Source organism: Thamnophis sirtalis, unplaced genomic scaffold (assembly GCF_051295495.1).
Source record: "Thamnophis sirtalis isolate CommonGarterSnake01/CBP01778 unplaced genomic scaffold, rThaSir2_p1.2 scaffold_6, whole genome shotgun sequence".
Taxonomy (NCBI): domain Eukaryota; kingdom Metazoa; phylum Chordata; class Lepidosauria; order Squamata; family Natricidae; genus Thamnophis; species Thamnophis sirtalis.
The window spans coordinates 13,598,058-13,617,134 of record NW_028261386.1 but is presented as its reverse complement, the minus strand read 5'-3'; the positions used below and the strand labels follow the sequence as shown (position 1 = coordinate 13,617,134).

The 19,077-nt window shown below is 41.7% G+C and overlaps 1 protein-coding gene across 2 annotated transcripts in view; it reads right to left on the bottom strand.

Annotated features, from left to right (window-relative positions):
• Nucleotides 1–19,077, bottom strand: part of ANKFY1 (ankyrin repeat and FYVE domain containing 1) — a 62,661-nt gene that overhangs the window by 23,306 nt on the left and 20,278 nt on the right. For both annotated transcript variants that reach the window (XM_014069815.2, XM_014069816.2), the window contains exons 4-12: nt 18,648–18,783; nt 13,988–14,111; nt 12,223–12,372; nt 10,813–10,978; nt 6,454–6,658; nt 6,213–6,281; nt 4,922–5,121; nt 4,709–4,806; nt 1,173–1,398 (exon numbers count right to left, since the gene is read on the bottom strand). In XM_014069815.2, the coding sequence (XP_013925290.2) occupies nt 1,173–1,398; nt 4,709–4,806; nt 4,922–5,121; nt 6,213–6,281; nt 6,454–6,658; nt 10,813–10,978; nt 12,223–12,372; nt 13,988–14,111; nt 18,648–18,783 (1,374 nt within the window). The remainder of the gene's footprint in view (nt 1–1,172; nt 1,399–4,708; nt 4,807–4,921; nt 5,122–6,212; nt 6,282–6,453; nt 6,659–10,812; nt 10,979–12,222; nt 12,373–13,987; nt 14,112–18,647; nt 18,784–19,077) is intronic.

The following is a 19,077-nucleotide window of genomic DNA, read 5'->3' as shown; positions in this document are numbered from 1 at the left end:
AAAATCAAGTTTCTTTAAACATGTTAATTTAACGTGTAAAGTAAGTTATGATTACAATTTCCAAAACCCTTAGCCAAAATCCATAGCATCCTTGCTCAACCTGGAATCCTCCAGATATATTAGTTTTTAATTTTCATATTCTGTGATTCAATTATCATATAAGCCATCCTGGTTGAGAATTTGGAGTTTTGCAATCCCAATCTATCTGTTTGGAGCTAGGCTGAGAAGGGCTAAATAAGATCCTTTTCCTTTAAATGATCAGATTGAGATATCCTGCTTTTTGAACAGTAGCTTCCATTTTACATTCACAGCTGGGAATTCTAGAACTTACAGGTGGTCCTTGACTTACAAATACAATTGGAACTATAATTTCCATTTCTAAGCAAGGTGGTGGTGAAGTCAGCCATATGATTCATTTAACAACTGCAGTGATTTGCTTAGCTGTAGCATAGAACTGGGTATGACTCACTGAACAATTGTCTTCCTTAGCAACAGAAATTCTGGTCCCAATTACAGTCATAAGTAGGGTAGGGCAGAGCCGAGGTGGCTCAGTGGTTAGGGTGCAGTACTGCAGGCCACTTCAGCTGACTGTTATCTGCAGTTCAGCGGTTCTAATCTCACCGGCTCAAGGTTGACTCAGCCTTCCATCCTTCCGAGGTGGGTGAAATGAGGACCCAGACTGTGGGGGCGATATGCTGACTCTGTAAACCGCTTAGAGAGGGCTGAAAGCCCTATGAAGCGGTATATAAGTCTAACTGCTATTGCTATTACTACTTCTGTGATTTTTTCTCTCCACAAAAAAGTATTGAGGATACTTCCTCGACCATAATGGTTGTTCACCTCTACTCTAGACCAAGTTGTTAGAGATCTCCTTTTAGGGCCCCCAAACTCTTTCATTTACAGAGACAAGTATAAATTCCCAGTCTCCTTTTTGATTTGATTTGTCTGAAATAGTATAGGTTTTCCTGCTTGAGCAGGGAGTTGGGCTAGAAGACCTCCAAGGTCCCTTCTAACTCTTGTTACTTTGATCACTTTCTCAGATTTCCCCTCTTGGTTCTTTTCTTTAATTCTCAAGTGAATCTCTTCCTTTTCCTACACCTGGGTCATATTTGTTCTACTCTTGATGCTTTCGAGTGAGCAACTCCTTACCTAAAGTTAACTGAACATCTTACCTTTTTGCTCCAGGATAACCGATACGACGTCTGGGTGGTTATAGGCTATGGCCATATGAAGAGGAGTTTGAAAACTAACACTATCCGCAGTGCCAGGCATGACAGTCCCCTTTGGGGCAGGGGCTGCTTTCTCCGTCTGGATATTTGGGTTAGCTCCTTGTTGCAGCAACTCAGCGGTGAGATTGGCGAGACCGTGCTGGCAGGCTGTGTGCAGCGGTGTTTCACCCTTTAAAAGAAGACGAGTTGGAGAAATGAAAGGCATCTGCTGGGAGAACTGGAGGGGAGTGCGGGGAAGAGTTCCTGAAAAAGACTTTCCAGCCCAGCACCTCAAGTGTCACGTGCTGACATGAACTTAGCTATCATCAATCCAATCTGAGTCCGGGATGAATTGCTTCTGAAGGCAGATATGAGTTCATCTGATTGTATGGCCTTCTATACCAGGGGTCACCAACCATTTGGACTTCAGGGACCACTTAATTCATAATTTTAAATCCCGTGGACCATGAATATGCTCTGCCTAATGACTAGCTGGGTGGGCATGGCTAGGTGATCATGTGACTGGATGACTGTGGCCAACCTGATGTCAACTTACACTGAAGGGCAGCTCGATGGCCTCTATTCGCCCCTCCCCTCCTAGCCACTCCTTGCCTGCCCACCAGGGTTCCTTAGGGCCCTAATAGGAAGCAGTTGTTGAAGCTAAGCAGCCACCCAGAGAAAGAGGAACAGTTGGCAAAACAGCTCAGTTCAAATTGGAGAAGGAGGCTCAGCAGAAGCACCTCACTGAGGACTATGAGCATAGGCTTTCCAAGCAGAGGGAAGACCTTGGGGAGTGCAAGGCCGGGTACCGGTGCCTGGAGGCTCAACGGGCTGAGATGGTCAGCCAGTTTCAGAGCATGATACAGTCCCACTGGAACAAGGCCCTCCGGCTCTTCGCTACCAGCAGCACTTCCCTCCAGCCTTCACCCAAAGCCCCTCACCAAGAGGCTGAAGCAGACCTCATGTCGGAATTTCTGCCTGCCTCCAACCTGCACAAAAGACCCAGAAGGGGGAGATTCTCTGCAGCAACACAAATGTTTATTGCATATATCCGTCCCAGGGGCCGTAGTTTGAGGACCCCTAATTTAGTGCAATATAAAAAATGCAAATAATTTTTCTGCGGACCACCAAAATTTTATTGTGGACCCCCAGTGCTCCACAGACCACCAGTTGGTGACTGCTGTTCTATATCACCTTCCCCCAAACCCCTCTCCCCAAAACACCACCCTACCATACTGGGTTTCACACCAGAGAAAGAGAAGCAATGATATATTCATCAGCAGCCTTGGATTCTCAATGGCCAGTTAAAGGCAGCCAGTCTATCATACAGGCAGTCCTCAACCTACAACCATAACTGAATCTGAAATTATGGTCGTGAATTGTGCCAGTTGTCAGGTGGCTCATCATATGACAAATTTGACTTTACAACTTTTTGTTGGGAGTCATTAAGCAGCCACCACAATTGTAAAACAAACACCACAGTTGTTAAGTAAGCAATTTTCTGCAATGAGCATTTTTTGTTGGAAACCAGAAGTAAATAGCAATTTCTGGCAAAAGAAATGTCATAAATTGTGGTCCTGTAATTGCAGACCACAAATATAGGTCAGTTGCTAAGCACCCAAAATGCAAACATGTAACTGCGGGGGAGGCAGCCGTCATTGAAACTTTGAAGCCAAGTATGATGTGCCTTTTTGGGGCCATCGTAATGCTGAACTATCACTAAGCGACTGGTCATAAGGACTACTTATATTGTGCAAGAAATTGAAAGGAATCAAACAAGGTTCTACATTTAGTAAGGTTCTACATTTAGGCAAGGAAAACGAAATGCACAGGTACAGTATAGGTGGTACCTTGCTCAACAGTAGTAACTGTGAAAGGGATCTTGGAGTCCTAGTGGACAACTATTTAAATATGAGCCAGCCGTATGCAGCAGCTGCCAAAAAAGCCAACACAGTTCTAGGCTGCATAAACAGAGGGATAGAATCAAGATCACGTGAAGTATTAATACCACTTTATAAAGCCTTGGTAAGGCCACATTTGGAATACTGCATTGTTTTGGTTGCCACGATATAGAAAAGATGTGGAGACTCTAGAAAGAGTGCAGAGAAGAGCAACAAAGATGATTAGGGAACTGGCAATTAAAACATAAGAGGAACAGTTGCAGGAACTGGGTATGTCTAGTTTAATAGAAAGAAGGACTAGGAGAGACATGATAGCAGTGTTCCAATATCTCAGGGGTTGCCACAAAGAAGAGGGAGTCAAACTATTCTCCAAGGCACCTGAGGCTAGAACAAGAAGCAATGGGTGGAAACTAATCAAGGAGAGAAGCAACTTAGAACTGAGGAGAAATTTCCTGAAAGTTAGAACAATTAATCAATGGAACAGAAGTTGCCTCCAGAAGTTGTGAATGCCCCAACACTGGAAGTCTTTAAGATGATGTTGGATAGCCATTTGTCTGAAACGGTATAGGGTTTCCTGCCTAGGCAGGGGGTTGGACTAGAAGACCTCCAAGGTCCCTTCAAACTCTGCTATTGTATTGTATTGTAAGGTTGCTTGAATTGTTTTCATTCCAACTGGTCATAATTTTAAAAAAATCCCAGTAATTTATGTATTTCTATCTAAGCTTGTGCACTATATCTTTTAATGTAAAAACTTTGGGGCAGGCATTTTTTTTAAATTATTCACATCAGGATGCCATTCAAGGAACCTTGCTGAAGAATGAACAACACAAATCATACACAGGTAGACATATTGTTAAGGAAATAAATAAAATTGCCCTGGATGGTCTCACATATGATCCAGTGGCTCAGGAGAGGCCTTACACAGATGGCAAGATATGAACTTTCAGGAGCTTTATAGTTAAACCAATTAAAGAATTAAATGCTTGGGCCTTTTGATTGTTGATTACGAGGTGTGACTGAGATGAAATCAAAGAGTATTATTTATTCTCTAACAACAATACAGGTAGTCCTCAACTTACGACCACAATTGAGTCCAAAATTTCTGTGGCTAAATGAGACTGTTGTTAAGTAGCTTTTGCCCCATTTTACGACCTTCCTTGCCACAGTTGTTAAGTGAGTCACTGCAAATGTTAATTTAGTAACATGGTTGTTAAGTGGATCTGGCTTCCCCAGATTCAGACTTTACTGATCAGAAAGCCACAAAAGGGAATCGCATGACGCCAGGACACTGCAACCGTCATAAACATGAGTCAGTTCATGAGTCAGATCAAGCACCTGCATTTTGATCACATGACCACGGGGATGCTGCAATGGTCATAAGTATGAAAAACAGTCACAAGTCACAAGTCATGATTTCAAACAGTCACTAAATAAACTGTTGTAAGTCGAGGACTACCTGTATCTTCTACCATTACATTTTGCAATAAGAGCTTCCATGGCATTGATCCATATCCCATGGCACAAAAGGAACTACAACAAGTACTTTGGGACAGACCAACCACAAGAGTTTGCATTCAACATTCCGTTCTCCAGACCTACCCATCTATTCCTGTGATTGACTGTGGCCCCATGTGTGGCTAGGAAGAGTGCCGCAGCTTCATTTTCGGCCCCCGCAGCTCTCTGTAGCAAGCAGCTTCCTAAAAGCAACCGCCAACAAGCAGAGACAATTAAGAGCAGTAAGTACAGAGTCAGCCAGCCCTGCCAGCTAAGCCTCACTCTTTAATTTCTTGCCAGCCTCACCCTCTCTCTCACCTGTCACTGTATCTGGAGCATCAGTATTACTCCCTCGATGGATGAGTCTAGCGGCAAAGCTGTTCTCATCAAAGGAATTGCCGTTCTGCACCGGGACATCCTCAAAGGGGTTGACAGACGGGTCAAAAGACATGGTAATATACTGAACCGCAAGCCATAGGGCAGTACTTCCTTCGTGGTCCTTCAGTTCCAGATCAAGTCTAAAAAGAACCACAGGGCCTTATTTTCCATTGTGCTGGAGGTACGGCCTTTCTTCCAACATAGTGAAAATCATCTGTTATTGGGGGAATGTTTGTCCCTGAATCTCATCTGTTTATTGGGCTGGGCTTTCAATGGCTACATTTTGCATTTTCTGCCTCCCAGAGAAAATTGCAATAAATAGATTTAATTTTTAGAGCCAAAGAACATCAGGCAAAATTACTGACTTATAGGTTTAACTGTTACTTAACCTGTAACCTTTTTTTCTTTTTTACTTATATTCCTTTTCTAACCAATCATTAAATCGCCCCCAGATCCTGAAGTACACTGATTCCTCTTTGTCCTTTATTCTCAGTGTTAACCCAGACAACACATTATCAAATCAAAGAGAGGGAAAGGGAAAAATAGAAAAGGATTAAGATACAAAGACAATACAAGTGGAATTATTATAGGGAAAATAAAATGTGGAAGAGGAAATTTATTTCTATGTAAATATAAGACCGGGATTGCTGGAATTTCACCCTGAAAATCCATCAGAATGACGAAAAAAAAATAAGCAAGGGCAACAACAGGAGAAGGGAGAAAGCGGAGGCAAAAGAAGAAAGGGTAAAGGAGAGGAAGTAAGGGATGGGTAGCAAGAGTAGGAGAGAGGGTAAGAAGAGGAGAGGAAGAGTGGGGGAGAGGGAGGGGAAGAAGAAAAGAGGATGGAGAGGAGGAAAGAAGAAGGTAGAGAAGGGAGGTTGGGAAGAAAGAAGGGGTAGGGTTGTGGCAAAATAAGATGGATGTACTTGGCGGAAAGAAAGTGATCCTGATTATGCTTTTTATATGTTTAAACAGATTGTGATAAATGCTAGAAGATAACAGATAAAATATTAATAATACTCATGAAAATGCATATTTGTGAATGTATATGAAAAGGAAAAAATAAAACTTTTTACAAAAAAAACGTTTAACTGTTATTGCAATTTCTGATCAATGCAAGTAATTCTTCCAGGCTGTAACCTAATGTAACATATGACATTATTTAAAATAGCAGCCCAACAGATAAACCTTCCTTAACTTATCCATATTTTGTTGGCTCCCACAAACTTACTGCTTGCACTGCAGCAGCTGACTGAATACTTGGTCGTTTCTCACAACAATAGATGAGTGCAATGGAGTTCTAAGGAAGAAAGGAAGGGAAAGTTAGTGCCGAGTTAGGGAAAGTGCTGAGAATGCTGAGCTTTAGCAGATACTTCTGGAGGATGTTCAGCCTGGGGAAAGCTTCATATGTCTACATCAACCTCACGAGTAACAGTCGCACGTACAGAAACAGCAGGCTACCCAATAGTCACCTTCCTTGACTGTCTTGCATGTTGGGATTGGCTCCTGCCCTTAGGAGGGACTCTGCAATCTGCGCCATCTCCGACATTACTTCTGGTTTGTGCTTCTTGGAGTTATAGGATGCCACAAGATGCAGGGGAGTTTCTTGGTCCCCTACTGTTGCAGCATTCACCCGGGCACCGTTTTTAATCAGGAAATTAGCAGCAAATTTATCTCCTGTTGAGCAGAGGGGAAATGATGACAAGTATCTCAACATGTAAAGTAAAAGTCACTGCCCCTGCCCACCTTTCCCTCACATTCAGAACCAAGCCCTGAAAATAATTAATTGCCTCGAAACCTAGTAATTTAGCAGTTTCTCTTTCTGATCTCTCAGATGAAGAACACAAGGATTCAGAAGAATTTTCTGCAAACTAAGAAATTAGCTAGGCACATAGAGTATAGCCTAATTTGCTAATGAAGGAAAGCTCTTCCATAAGACTCATAATAAAAAAAAATATATTCCCATATATAAACATGTCCCAGTGAGAAAGAAAAAGAGTTCCAAAAAAAGAGTAAATAATGACAACTGGAATTCCCTTGAAGCAGATATTTTAGATAGAAAGGAAGATTATACTTTAGGTTTCTTAGAACTATGTCCTGGGTCCCACATTACACCACAATAGGACTATCCAACATTTCAGTGATCAGGAGCTGCCTTCAATATCATTGTTTGTATGTGTTATGTCTATGCTAAGTTTATGTTAAGGATTATACTTCATGTTTTAGAAAATACTGCCAATTTTCAGTGATCAATGTTATTAAAATATGAGAGTGGTTGAAGATATTTGAAAATTTACCCTTACAGCAAGCCAGGGTTTTTCAGCCATGATTTTCTGACTGTTCTACAACTGACGGGGCTCTTACAACACAATGAACTAAAGCCAATGAACTGCCTTAGAGTTTATCCATAATCCAGACTATGTGTTAACTTTGCAGTAAAGGCAGATTAACTCAGCAAGAGCCTGATTACAGTTTTATGATCATGATACCAGCTCTATCTACTATAAAGGTTGAAAGAGACAAAATCACACATGCAAGAGAAAGAGGAACTGCTGGATGTATCAATGAATCCATTATTAACTTTCTTCCCGTTTGGCAACTAATTTTTTTCTAGACACAAGCACAAAACAGCAGCAATATGCAAGGTAAGACTGACAGTAGAGGGCACAAAGCAACCAACAGAGACAATTTCCCTGTGTTTGTGTATATACTGTTTCTTCTGTCTCTTATAGCTTTCTCAGCCTGCCAAAGGGAGAATCTTTCAAGCTGGCAGAACACCAGAGTGATGTACAAAACACGGGCAAACTCTCAAAACAGGCTTTCCTAAAGATTTTACTGAAGTCAGGCTAGGAAAATCTGGACCAGAGAGTCTCTTAGATGGAGACAGCTGGGAGCCAGGAACAGAAGCAAAAGAATGTTTTAAGGGGGGGGGGGGGAGAGTTTTCAGTTTTCACTCATCCACAGCTTAATGAACAAGTAGTACGTAAAGCAACACTAGAAATGGCTATCCAGAATAAGTAAGACGTTTGGGGAGGGTGGAGGGCATATTTCTGCCATGAATCAGGTACAGTTTGTGCGAGTTCTGCAAACAGCAACAGTCCTTGGCCTGGCCAAGAAAAGACTGGGAAAAATAGAGCAAGGGAACTTCAGCTGCACGTAGACAATCAGGACGTGAGATGTGCTGAGTTCCCAAGCAAACCCTCAACCACTCTTTCTCTTGTGGTCCTGCCCATAACTGGAAACGGACAGTGTGATCCCCTTTATTTAAGCAGGAAGGACAAAAGGGTTGAACTAATAGGTTTGTCACTGTGAAGAATAAACTGGGAACAAGATCCCTTTGCTCTTCCCTCCACTGACTGCATCCAAGAACTGAAAAAAACAAATTATGTATGAAAACCCACTCCATGCTTGCCAGCCCTTCTTTTCAGTGTGGATTCTGGACAAAATGGCTGCCCATTGATACTTTAGAACCACAAAGAGAGACAATGGACTTCCACTGGACAATGGGAAAAAGCTGTTTCTGGAACCTCAGCATAGCAAGAAAAAACATCTCGTCCCTGCAGTCAGTGGAGGGAAGAGCAAAGGGATCTTATTCCCAGTTCTGCAATCTCAAACTCCAGCACTGATATCACAGCCAAAATCCTAACCCTCTGATGAGGAGCACAAACTTCAGTGAACTGCTAAGCCAAAATGAAACAGCACTCAATATGGGCTACATTTGATATGCATGCATGCTCTTAACGTGCAAGTATTTTGTACTATAAATCAAAACAGGGCAATTTTCCTGCCAAAGAAGGTAAATAAAGATATGTGTTCCAGCATAATGTCGCAGGATCCAAACTGAGCCAGTCACCAAGATTTATTCTTCCAACATCTTGGTATGGAGGGTTGGCTTTTAAGTCATTATTGTTTTCTTGTTGTTGTTGTGCCATGAACACCGGATAGGCTGCTAGTAAATCAGCCCTCCTATTGACTGACATGGGGCCCATTTCCCAGGTTTCAATCATTTCTCTGGCTGTTTCTATCCCTCCTTGGCCAACAATCATAGTAGCTGCAAAATTGAATGCATACCCTTTTTCATTGCAATGTGAGGCTACCAATGAGTTTGGGTCTCCTTGTCTAACCATTCGCTCACAAGCCACTAATTAACACCTAAAAGCCTACACACCACCAGCAACCATACAAATACAGTGTGTAGAACACACATTCTGGCGAGACAGAAGTTCCCTAATGTTGGCTCCAGCATGAGCTTGAAAGCTTGGAAGAATACATCTTTGGTTCTGGTGACAAGACTCAGATTGGATCCAGCAATTTTCCTTTTTTACATCCAAAGGGAGCATGCTTTATATTTTAAAGGCAGGATGGGGGCGGTATGACAATGGTGCAATTATATCAATAGAAGGGACACCATAAAATTGTTCAGGCCTTGAGGTTGAGGATCTGAACCAAATTGATTCCACTGGTAGTCTAATATACTTCTTTTAGAGTTTCTTGAACAACAACAACAAAAGAATAAAAATAGTAGAAACAAGGACTGCCAACAATAAGATACTTTGCTGCTGATGCTTGACAGTATATTCACAGTGTGCATACAGAACTATGATTCAGATGCTTTTCATTTTCTATAGGCATTTAGCTCAGGGGCAGAACAGAAGATGCTTCCCCACTGTCAGAAAACGATGTAACTCAAGATGTTCCTGCTCTGTTCTTTTGCTCTCAGTGTCATGGCAACCAATTCCTATCTGACCACACTAGTTCTCAAGACAGTTTTCCTCTTGCACGCTAAAAACTTAGAATATACAAACACCATACATTGTGCAAAGCTCCGGGGAGGTGTTTGTTTTTCTATTTACGAAACACCACCTTAAAATAAAGTGCAATATAACATCTGGCATTAGCCCAGAGATTTGTCATAACAAGAGTCCTTAAATTACAGCAGCTTTCCCAGCTATGCAATGGGCACAGCTATGGAGACCCTCCCCTGCTTTTGTGTGGGTGTATAGCCCCCAATGCTTTGTTTGAAAGCCAAATAAAAAGTTTTAAATCCTGGTTCATGTTAGAGGCCATTAAAATCTGTAAAAGGTACAAAATGGCAAAATGAAGACTTCCAGGATCACCCACTGTTTCTGCTCTAAAATTGCTCACCCCACTATCTCTGTAGACCAGAAGAAAGGAATTTGTGTATGATACAGGTAGTCCTTGACTTACAGCCATCTGTTTAGTGACCATTCAAAGTTACAAAACGGCACTGGAAAAAATGATTAGGACAGTTTTTTACCATTATGACCATTGCAGTATCCCCAGGGCCACATGATCAGAATTCAGATGCTTGGCAACTGGTTCATATTTATGACGGCTGCAGTGTCCTGGGGTCCTACGATCATTTTTTTTTCTGACAAGCAAAGTCAATGGAGAAGCCCGATTGATTTTACATCTGTGTTACTAACTTAACAACTGCAGTGATTCACTTAACAACTATGTCAAAAAAGTATAAACTGGGGCAAAAGTCATTTAAAAACTGTCTTGTTTAGACATAAATTTTGGGCTCACTTGTGGTTGTAAGTCAAGGACTACCTGTACTAAAACCCAATTCTGTCCTGAGATTATATTAAGCCAAAATGCAATCATATGAACTTAACATGGCCTTTGGCCTTGCTTGATATATGAAACCAGCCAATGGCTGCTTGTCCAACAAGTCATAGTTAAGCAAAATGTCACTTTATTGAATGCAGCAATAGTTACTCTGAATTCCTAGTTATTTGTCTGTTGCAAAATTCAAAGGCCTGCGACTATTAAATTCAGCCCATCCTGATCTGTATAAACATCTTTACCCCTTTGAATTGCTTTGTGCAACAAACTCCAGCCTTTCTTGTCCATCATATCCACATCTGCTTTGTGATTCACCAAGGTAGTTGCAATGCTTTCCAGCCTTCGACAAAGTGCTAAGTCTAAAGCAAGGTCTCCATTGTGATCCAGATCATTTAACTTTCCAGGCAGCTGCAGGATTACAGAAACAGTGGACAGATGTCAGCCAATGTGATAATACAAGAAAGAGAAGCAGTTACCAGTATTTTAAACCAGGATTCAAATATCTGTTCCCAATGGAAATGCTAAGTATGAAGGGAAACCAAAAGGGCAGAATAAATTTTTAGGAGATGGGAGATGAGAAATGTATTCCATTTGGCAGAAGATCTACAATTCAGCTAGAGCTCAGAATCACTGACAATCAGAAGGAAAGGGAAACTGGCTACATAGATCAGTGGCCTCAATATACAGAACAACTTCACATAAAGCCATGGTGACACAGTGGTTACAATATAGTATTGCAGGTTAATTCTGCTAGAATTAATAGATAGAGCCGAGGTGGCGCAGTGGTTAAATGCAGCACTGCAGGCTACTGCTAGATCAGCAGTTCAGCGGTTCAAATCTCACCGGCTCAGGGTTGACTCAGCCTTCCATCCTTCCGAGGTGGGTAAAATGAGGACCCAGATTGTTGGGGGCAATATGCTGACTCTCTGTAAACCGCTTAGAGAGGGCTGAAAGCCCTATGAAGCGGTATATAAGTCTACTGCTATTGCTATTGCTAACTGCCAGCAGTTGAGCAGTTTGAGTCTCAGCGGCTCAAGGTTGACTCAGCCTTCCATCCTTCTGAGGTCGGTAAAATGGGGACCCAAGATTGTTTGGTGTGATATGCTGACTCTATAAACTGCTTAGAGAGGGTTGTATAAGCACTATGAAGCAGTATGTAAGTCTAAGTGCTATTGATATTGATAAACGTTCAATTAGATCAGTGGACTTCAACTCTTAGACCATCCCAGTTAGCACTGAAATCCACACATCTTAAAATGGTTAAGGAAACATTGAATTTGATGCATATCAAATAAATATAGCAAAAACTGTTCATTTTTATCCTTTTTAAAAAAAAATTAGTATCAGTTGCTAGCAATTGTTCCTTTTTAAAAAAAATACAAAGTGCATGTGTGCTAGAAATATTCCAAAATGTAACGTCTTATAGATTGTAGAGGCATCTCATCCTCATCCAGGCTATCTGAGAAACCGTCTCATCCCCATGGGATTAGCCCAGGCACTCATCATAAAAAGGATATGCTGCAGATCCCATCATTCAAGGAATTTTGTCTGATGAGGTCCAGAAGAGTCTCTTCTGTCATGGCCACTGCCCTTTGTTCTCGCTAAGCAAGATGGGCAGCACATACATTAATTAATTAAGTTAGTAATCCTACCTGTGAATCCATTTCAATAAGGTATAGAAAAACAACATCTTCTCTCTCCACTTTAATAGCTTTGTGCAAAGGGAAATCCGTTTTAGATTTGATCATTTTATACAAGAGCTGAGCACTCATACTGCTGAAATCTTCTTTCCTCAAATCATCCTGCAAAGTATTAGGGGAAAAAAGATATAATTTTATCTCGATCTCAACAAACATTAGCCTAGTCTTCCAAATCATGCTATAAATGAGAATGGCCACTGAGCAATTTTGACCGTGAATTCAGAGATTTTTTTTAAGCAGAAGTCTGATTAAAAGTTCAGCGAGATTCACTAAAAAGGCAAGAAACATTCTAAGAATCTGTTTATCTCGGAAAACAGAAATATCTATCCTTTTAAGAAACATGTTTCAACCTGGAAGCAGATGGATGAGGATATCTAGGTTTCTCAGTTTTACAAATGACATCTAGATAGATCAATCTATAAACTAAAAAAAAAAAAAAATGAGATCCAAGGAATTATATTGTGCCGGACCCTCACCACCCTCCAGGCTTTCTGCAAAGCCACAAAGACCTGGTTGTTCCGGCAGGCCTGGGGCTGAAGAATTTCCAGCCCCACTTGAAATGTTGTGACTGCTGTTGTTTTTACTTTGTCTGTCTTTTGTCTTATTTGAATCCCCTCCCTCCTTTTGGTTGTTAGCCGCCCCGAGTCCCTCAGGAGTGGGGCGGCATACAAATTAAATAAACATTCCAAACATTCCAAAATAAATATCCAACATGACAAAGTAATGGCATTAATTAAGCAACTTCTGAGTTACAATATGTGCTGTGGTGTAAGAAGACCTCTAAGACTAAGGAGACTATCTTACATACAGTAGTGTTACATACTAGCCATTTTCAATTAGAAATCTTGAAGACTACCTGTGCAGGCCGTACATCCTATTTATAAAAAGTACTGTACTTTAGTTTCTCCACATTAGAACCAGACCTTGCAGGAGGAGGGGGGGGGGGAGAACGTCTAAAATTTCTTGCTTTGAAAGGAAGAAAAAAACCCTCCTCCTTTGATTCATTAAAATTTCTCTCCTGAAGAATACCAGTGTTGTAGTTCTGTACACAACTGTTTCCCTAGGGCTTGGATCAGAGTTCTAAGAACATCTGCCCATATTTCATCATCCCAAACTACTAGCATATTTATCTGAAGACAGCATGCAGGCTGATGTTCTTTAATAAGGCATTTTCTCCATGCCACAAAACGTTTTCAGAGAAGAAAAGAGTTTTGAACTAAGCTGCTATTCAGTAATGACAGGCCAGAACTTCATGTTTTCGATGCAAACAGCACTTCTGCTAATGCAAAGACATCCTATTTTAAGTAGCCAGTCACCACTGGTGTGAGGAAAAAACTGTTGGTTTCCTCGTATAAAAATAAAACTTCTCAGAATATGAAAAGTTAGGACGTTGAAGAGGTTAAGCTAAACAATCTCTCTCTAACTTGCTGGTTTGTTCCATACAAGGAGGTTCTCTCTTTTTGTTTTTATCCACAAGAGCATTCATAGTAAGATAATTCTTCTGGGATACAGAATAGACTATTGGCACAAAACAAGGTTCACAAAAAATATGTTGTGTAACAACAAATGAAACATACCAATATCTTAGCATAATTTCAAAGTTTACACAGAATTTGCATAGATAACGTGGATAACAGCTACACTTTTAGGGATTAGAAGTAAAAAATAAAGTTGTGAATCCTCAAATATCTCTTTGAAGAGTTCTCTTAACGCTTACCCAATGATTAGCAATTATCTCAGCACAGTAATTCATTAAAGTGCTGCCATTCAGCTCTTCTGCGGTTTGATAGAAGCGGATACAATTTCTTACATTGACAAGTGACATGACTCCTTTTTCACACCTATTAAGTAGTAAGAGACACAAGAGACTCAGCAAGCACTAGTCACAGGAAAAAAGTACCGTATTTTCACGACCATAAGCCGCACTAAAAATCCTAAATTTTGATCCAAAATCGGCAGTGCGGCTTATAACCCGGTGCGCTTTATATGTGGAAAAAGATCTCCCAGCTGCTTTGCTCCTCGCGACTACAATAGATGTCCAGAGGCGGCTTTTGGGGCTGGTGGGGATTGGATTTCCGGCTCGGTGGCCCCTGTCGCTTCTGGACGTCTGTTGCGGTTGTGGGGAGCCGAGGAGAGTGTGGGGGGGGAGCGCGCGGCGGTTCTTGGCGCCCCGGGAGGCGGGAGAGGCGCGCGGTTTGGTTTCTCCTCCCTGGGCGTCGCGGCGGCGGCCCCGGGCGCGCCGATCCCTGTGTTTTTCGCATCGGGGTGTGCTGCAAGAGCATGCCCCGATGCGAGGGGCACGGGGATCGGTGCGCTTGGGGCTGCTGCTGCGGCGTCCAGGGAGGAGAGACCGGGCCGCGCGCCTCTCCCGCTTCCCGGAGCGCCGGGGGCCGCCGCGCGCTCTTCTCCGCACTCTCCTCGGCTCCTCACAACTGCGGTGGACGTCCAGGGGCGACAGGGGCTGTCGAGCTGGAGGTCCGGTCCCCATTGGCCCCAGGAGCCGCTTCTGGACATCTGTTGCAGTCGCGAGGAGCGGCGCGGGGGTTCTTGGCGCTCCGGGGGGCTCCGGGGGCAGTTGGGAGAGGCGCGCGGTTTGGTTTCTCCTCCCTGGATGTCGCAGTGGCGGCCCCGGGCTCACCGATCTCGGTGTTTTTCGCATCGGGGTGTGCTGCAAGAGCATGCCCCGATGCGAAAAACGCGGAGATCGGTGCGCTTGGGGCTGCTGCTGCGGCATCCAGGGAGGGGGGGGGCGGGCCGTGCGCCTCTCCCAGCCGCCCCCGGGGCCCCCTGGAGCGCCAAGAACCCTCGCGCCGCTCCTCGCGACTGCAACAGATGTCCAGAAGCGTCGGGAAACGTGCGGCTTATAACCCGGTGCGCTTTATATGTGGAAAAAGTTTGAAAAATTAACGTTAATTGATACTGCGGCTTATAATCCGGTGCGGCTTTTGGTCGTGAAAATACGGTAAACAGAAGGGACATCATGGTATGAAACCAGCAGGAAGAACAATTTCATATATTATTACAGTTGAATCCAAATTCCTTTTTGGCTTAGATCAGTTATTATTTTTCCAGGGCATTATGGAAGCCAGATTCAAAATAAATCAGAGTCCAAAACCAACTCCAAATAATGTTTTCAAAATTGTTTTGAACACAAGAAAATAACAGCAGTTAATTAACTCAGAAACATTTAAATTGTGGCACACAAAGAAGGAAAAGGATCAAAGAATCCAGGAGCAACTTTTTTGACTAACAGGCTTTATTAAGAGATATGTACTGTATATGTTTTTGCGAACCGCAGCTTATTTAATCAGGTGCAAAAAAATGCCTAGAGCCCTAGACCAATATAGGATTTAAATTGGAGTGAAGTAAAAGGTAGGGGACATTGAGGTAGTTATCCAGATGTAGGCTTTATTTGAGACAGATTTAAACCACCTTATCAATTAACAAATGCAATGTGTTAAAAACCCTTGTATTTGTTGAGATCTTCAAAGATGATCTGATTTTTTTAATGTACATCAGCAATTTCTCACTCCATTGTGTAGTTAAATGGTCCATTCCTCCCCCAAAACAGTTACTTTGAAGTATTTTGGCTCTCAGCAGCTAGACCATATTTGTTGCCTTTTGCATCGTCCCACAGTCACAGGACCATGAGTTACAACATTTTTTCTGCCAGAAACTGATGTTTGCTTCTGATTTGTGGACGATGGGTTCACCTAATGACTGTGGCATTTGTTTTATGACTGCCACAAAAAAATAGAATTGGGAGCAGTCACCTGGTGACCTACTTAATGATGAACACAACGTACAGCTGTAATTATGGGCTGAATTATGGTCACTTTGAAGACTATCTATAAAGACATAAGAAATTCATAGATACCATAAGCAGGTTACATAATGTTTATATTACACATTTATATGTTTTGTGGGTTTATTCTATTTTATGAAATTAAATACATCATGTATATACCTATGTGTATCAAGAGGAATGAGAACTTAAGATACAGAATGACAAGTTAATAGTAAAGTTATATGGATTACTTACGCAAAAGTAAAACACTGATAACACTAAGATTAAACTTTAAGATAAGAACATCTAACTCTCAACAATTCTGGACACTTTATATTCTAACAAGGCTAGAACAGCAAAACAAAAAAAACAAAAAAACAACCCACTCCTTCAGGGAATGTGTGTCCAGAAAAAGTAAAAACATACAAATAGAACAAAAATATTAGAAGAGTTTGCTAGTAACCATTCTGCAAGGCTTGGGAAAATATATATTTTAATGCATTCTAGAATGTCATCTTGCTGAGACTCTTATGGATCTCTGGGGAGTGCCAGAGGGTAGGCACAGCAACATATTAGGCACATTTCCTAGATTCCACTAGATGGCATTTTTTTAATTGAAAGGAGTGCACATATTCTGCCAGATTCTATTAGACAGGAAGAAACTGTAGGAGAAAGTTGGTCCGGCAAATAATCAGGTGATTTTATAGATGGTAACCAGCACCTTAAAATGCATTCAGAAATCATCAGGCCACCAGTTCAGCTCCCAGAACAGAGGCATTACATGGACATATAGTGGCATGTCTTATTATTGCTTGTGCTACCATATTCGGAACCAACTATATTTATTTATTTTTTGTAGGGGGAGACTTTCAAATGCAGCCCACATGGAGCACATTGCAGTATTCCATTCATGAACAAAGGAGTAATTTCCTGACTCTAAGAGTTATTTTGCAGTGGAATAGCCTGCTTTCTACTGGGAATTTTGAAACAAAGGTTGGATAACTATTTGTCTGGGATGATCTGAGGATTTCTGCTCTGAACAGGGGATTGGACCAGATGATCTTTTAAGATTCCTTCCTTTATGATTCTATGATAAATGAAAGATAGACTAAAAATGGTCAGCAGATCAATCTAGATGATAAAGTGTAGCAAGCTAAGAATTTACAATACAATACAATAGCAGAGTTGGAAGGGACCTTGGAGATCTTCTACTCCAACCCCCTGCCTCGGCAGGAAACCCTATACCGTTTCAGACAAATGGCTATCCAACATCTTCTTAAAGACTTCCAATGTTGGGGCATTCACAACTTCTGGAGGCAAGCTGTTCCACTGATTAATTGTTCTAACTGTCAGGAAATTTCTCCTCAGTTCTAAGTTGCTTCTCTCCTTGATTAGTTTCCACCCATTGCTTCTTGTTCTACCCTCAGGTGCCTTGGAGAATAGTTTGACTCCCTCTTCTTTGTGGCAACCCCTGAGATATTGGAACACTGATATCATGTCACCCGTAGTCCTTCTTTTCATCAGACTAAACATACCCAGTTCCTGCAACCGTTCTTCATATGTTTTGGCCTCCAGTTCCCTAATCATCTTTGTTGCTCTTCTCTGCACTCTTTCCAGAGTCTCCACATCTTTTCTACATCGTGGCGACCAGAACTAAATGCAGTATTCCAAGTGTGGCCTTACCAATGATTATAAAGTGGTATTAACACTTCACGTGATCTTGATTCTTGATTTATTTGGTTATTGTGGAAGGTTTTGGGGTCTCAATTGGTGAGAATTATTGGCAGCAGATGTAAAATATGTGTAGATGTGCAATTATTAATTTTTAATGGAATAATAGATTTTTAAATTATTAATTGGGTTATTGCTGTTGCTCTCTGTGCACTGTCTAGACTCTATTAAAGATTGAGGAAGATTTAACACACTCCTCCAAATTATCCTTTAAGATAATTTTACAAACCAAAAAAACCTACATCTGAGGAAAATCATAAAAATACTATCCAAAATTCAAGAATTGTAGAATGCACAAATTGGAAGGCAATTGTACCAAGATGGGGGTTGAGCTGCAAGGATTGATGACATGTAACCATTCAGTTCCTGTTTAATAATCTCCAGCAAGAAAGAATCCACCACTGTTTAGATAGATGGTTCCATTGCTCATAATAGCTATTTTCATCAGAAAATCCCTTCTAATATTCATTTTGAATAGCCCTTCTTTTCCTTCTAATCCAACAGTTCTCATCCTGCTAACAGCTTCAAGAGATCTGAACTATCCTCTTAACACAGGCACATTCTTAACCTCATCCACAAAATCTGGCCTCATACGATCAGCCAAATGATCAGTACATCAGCTCCACACCTCAATAGCCTCTTTGGAAAACTCCTGTTTGCTTGCTCTGACTCCCTGGGGCCTGACCTGTTAGTAAAAATAGGCCAGTGTGCTATGAGGATATTGAACTAGAGATGGGGAGACCCAAGTTCTAGTCTGCTGTCGATTCCCAGAGGAGCCGGCAAAATAACAATAATTGACATTGGATAAAATAGCCATGTCATGCTAATTAAAACAGAGACAACTCATTCAGAAGCTTGCCTTTCCCTGAGGAGTTGCAGCTGAAACCTGTTCGCTACTTTCATCAGCTCTGTCAGGAATACATCGTCTTCTCGCAGCTCCAGCTCATCTGTGTAAATCCAACGCAGCATTGCCATGGCCACCTCAGGATCAGCGTCTGGTGGAAGAGCATCAATTATTATATTCCTATGGGGAAAAATACTGTTTTGTTGTGCAAGAGAGCAGCTTTACTTACTGTTTCCTTCAATAAGGAAACAGTAAGTAAAATTCAGACCTCTGATCAGTGCCAATCAGCACATGTCTTCACCCAACCAACCCAAGGAAATGCTGGCATAGACACGGATCAGACTGTAGCCAACCATGGTATTTTTTGGCTTTGGCAGCTCTATGATTCCAAGCAATTGTGGCTTACTGAGAAAAACCATCAGTTAAAAAAAGGTGTAGCAGCAAT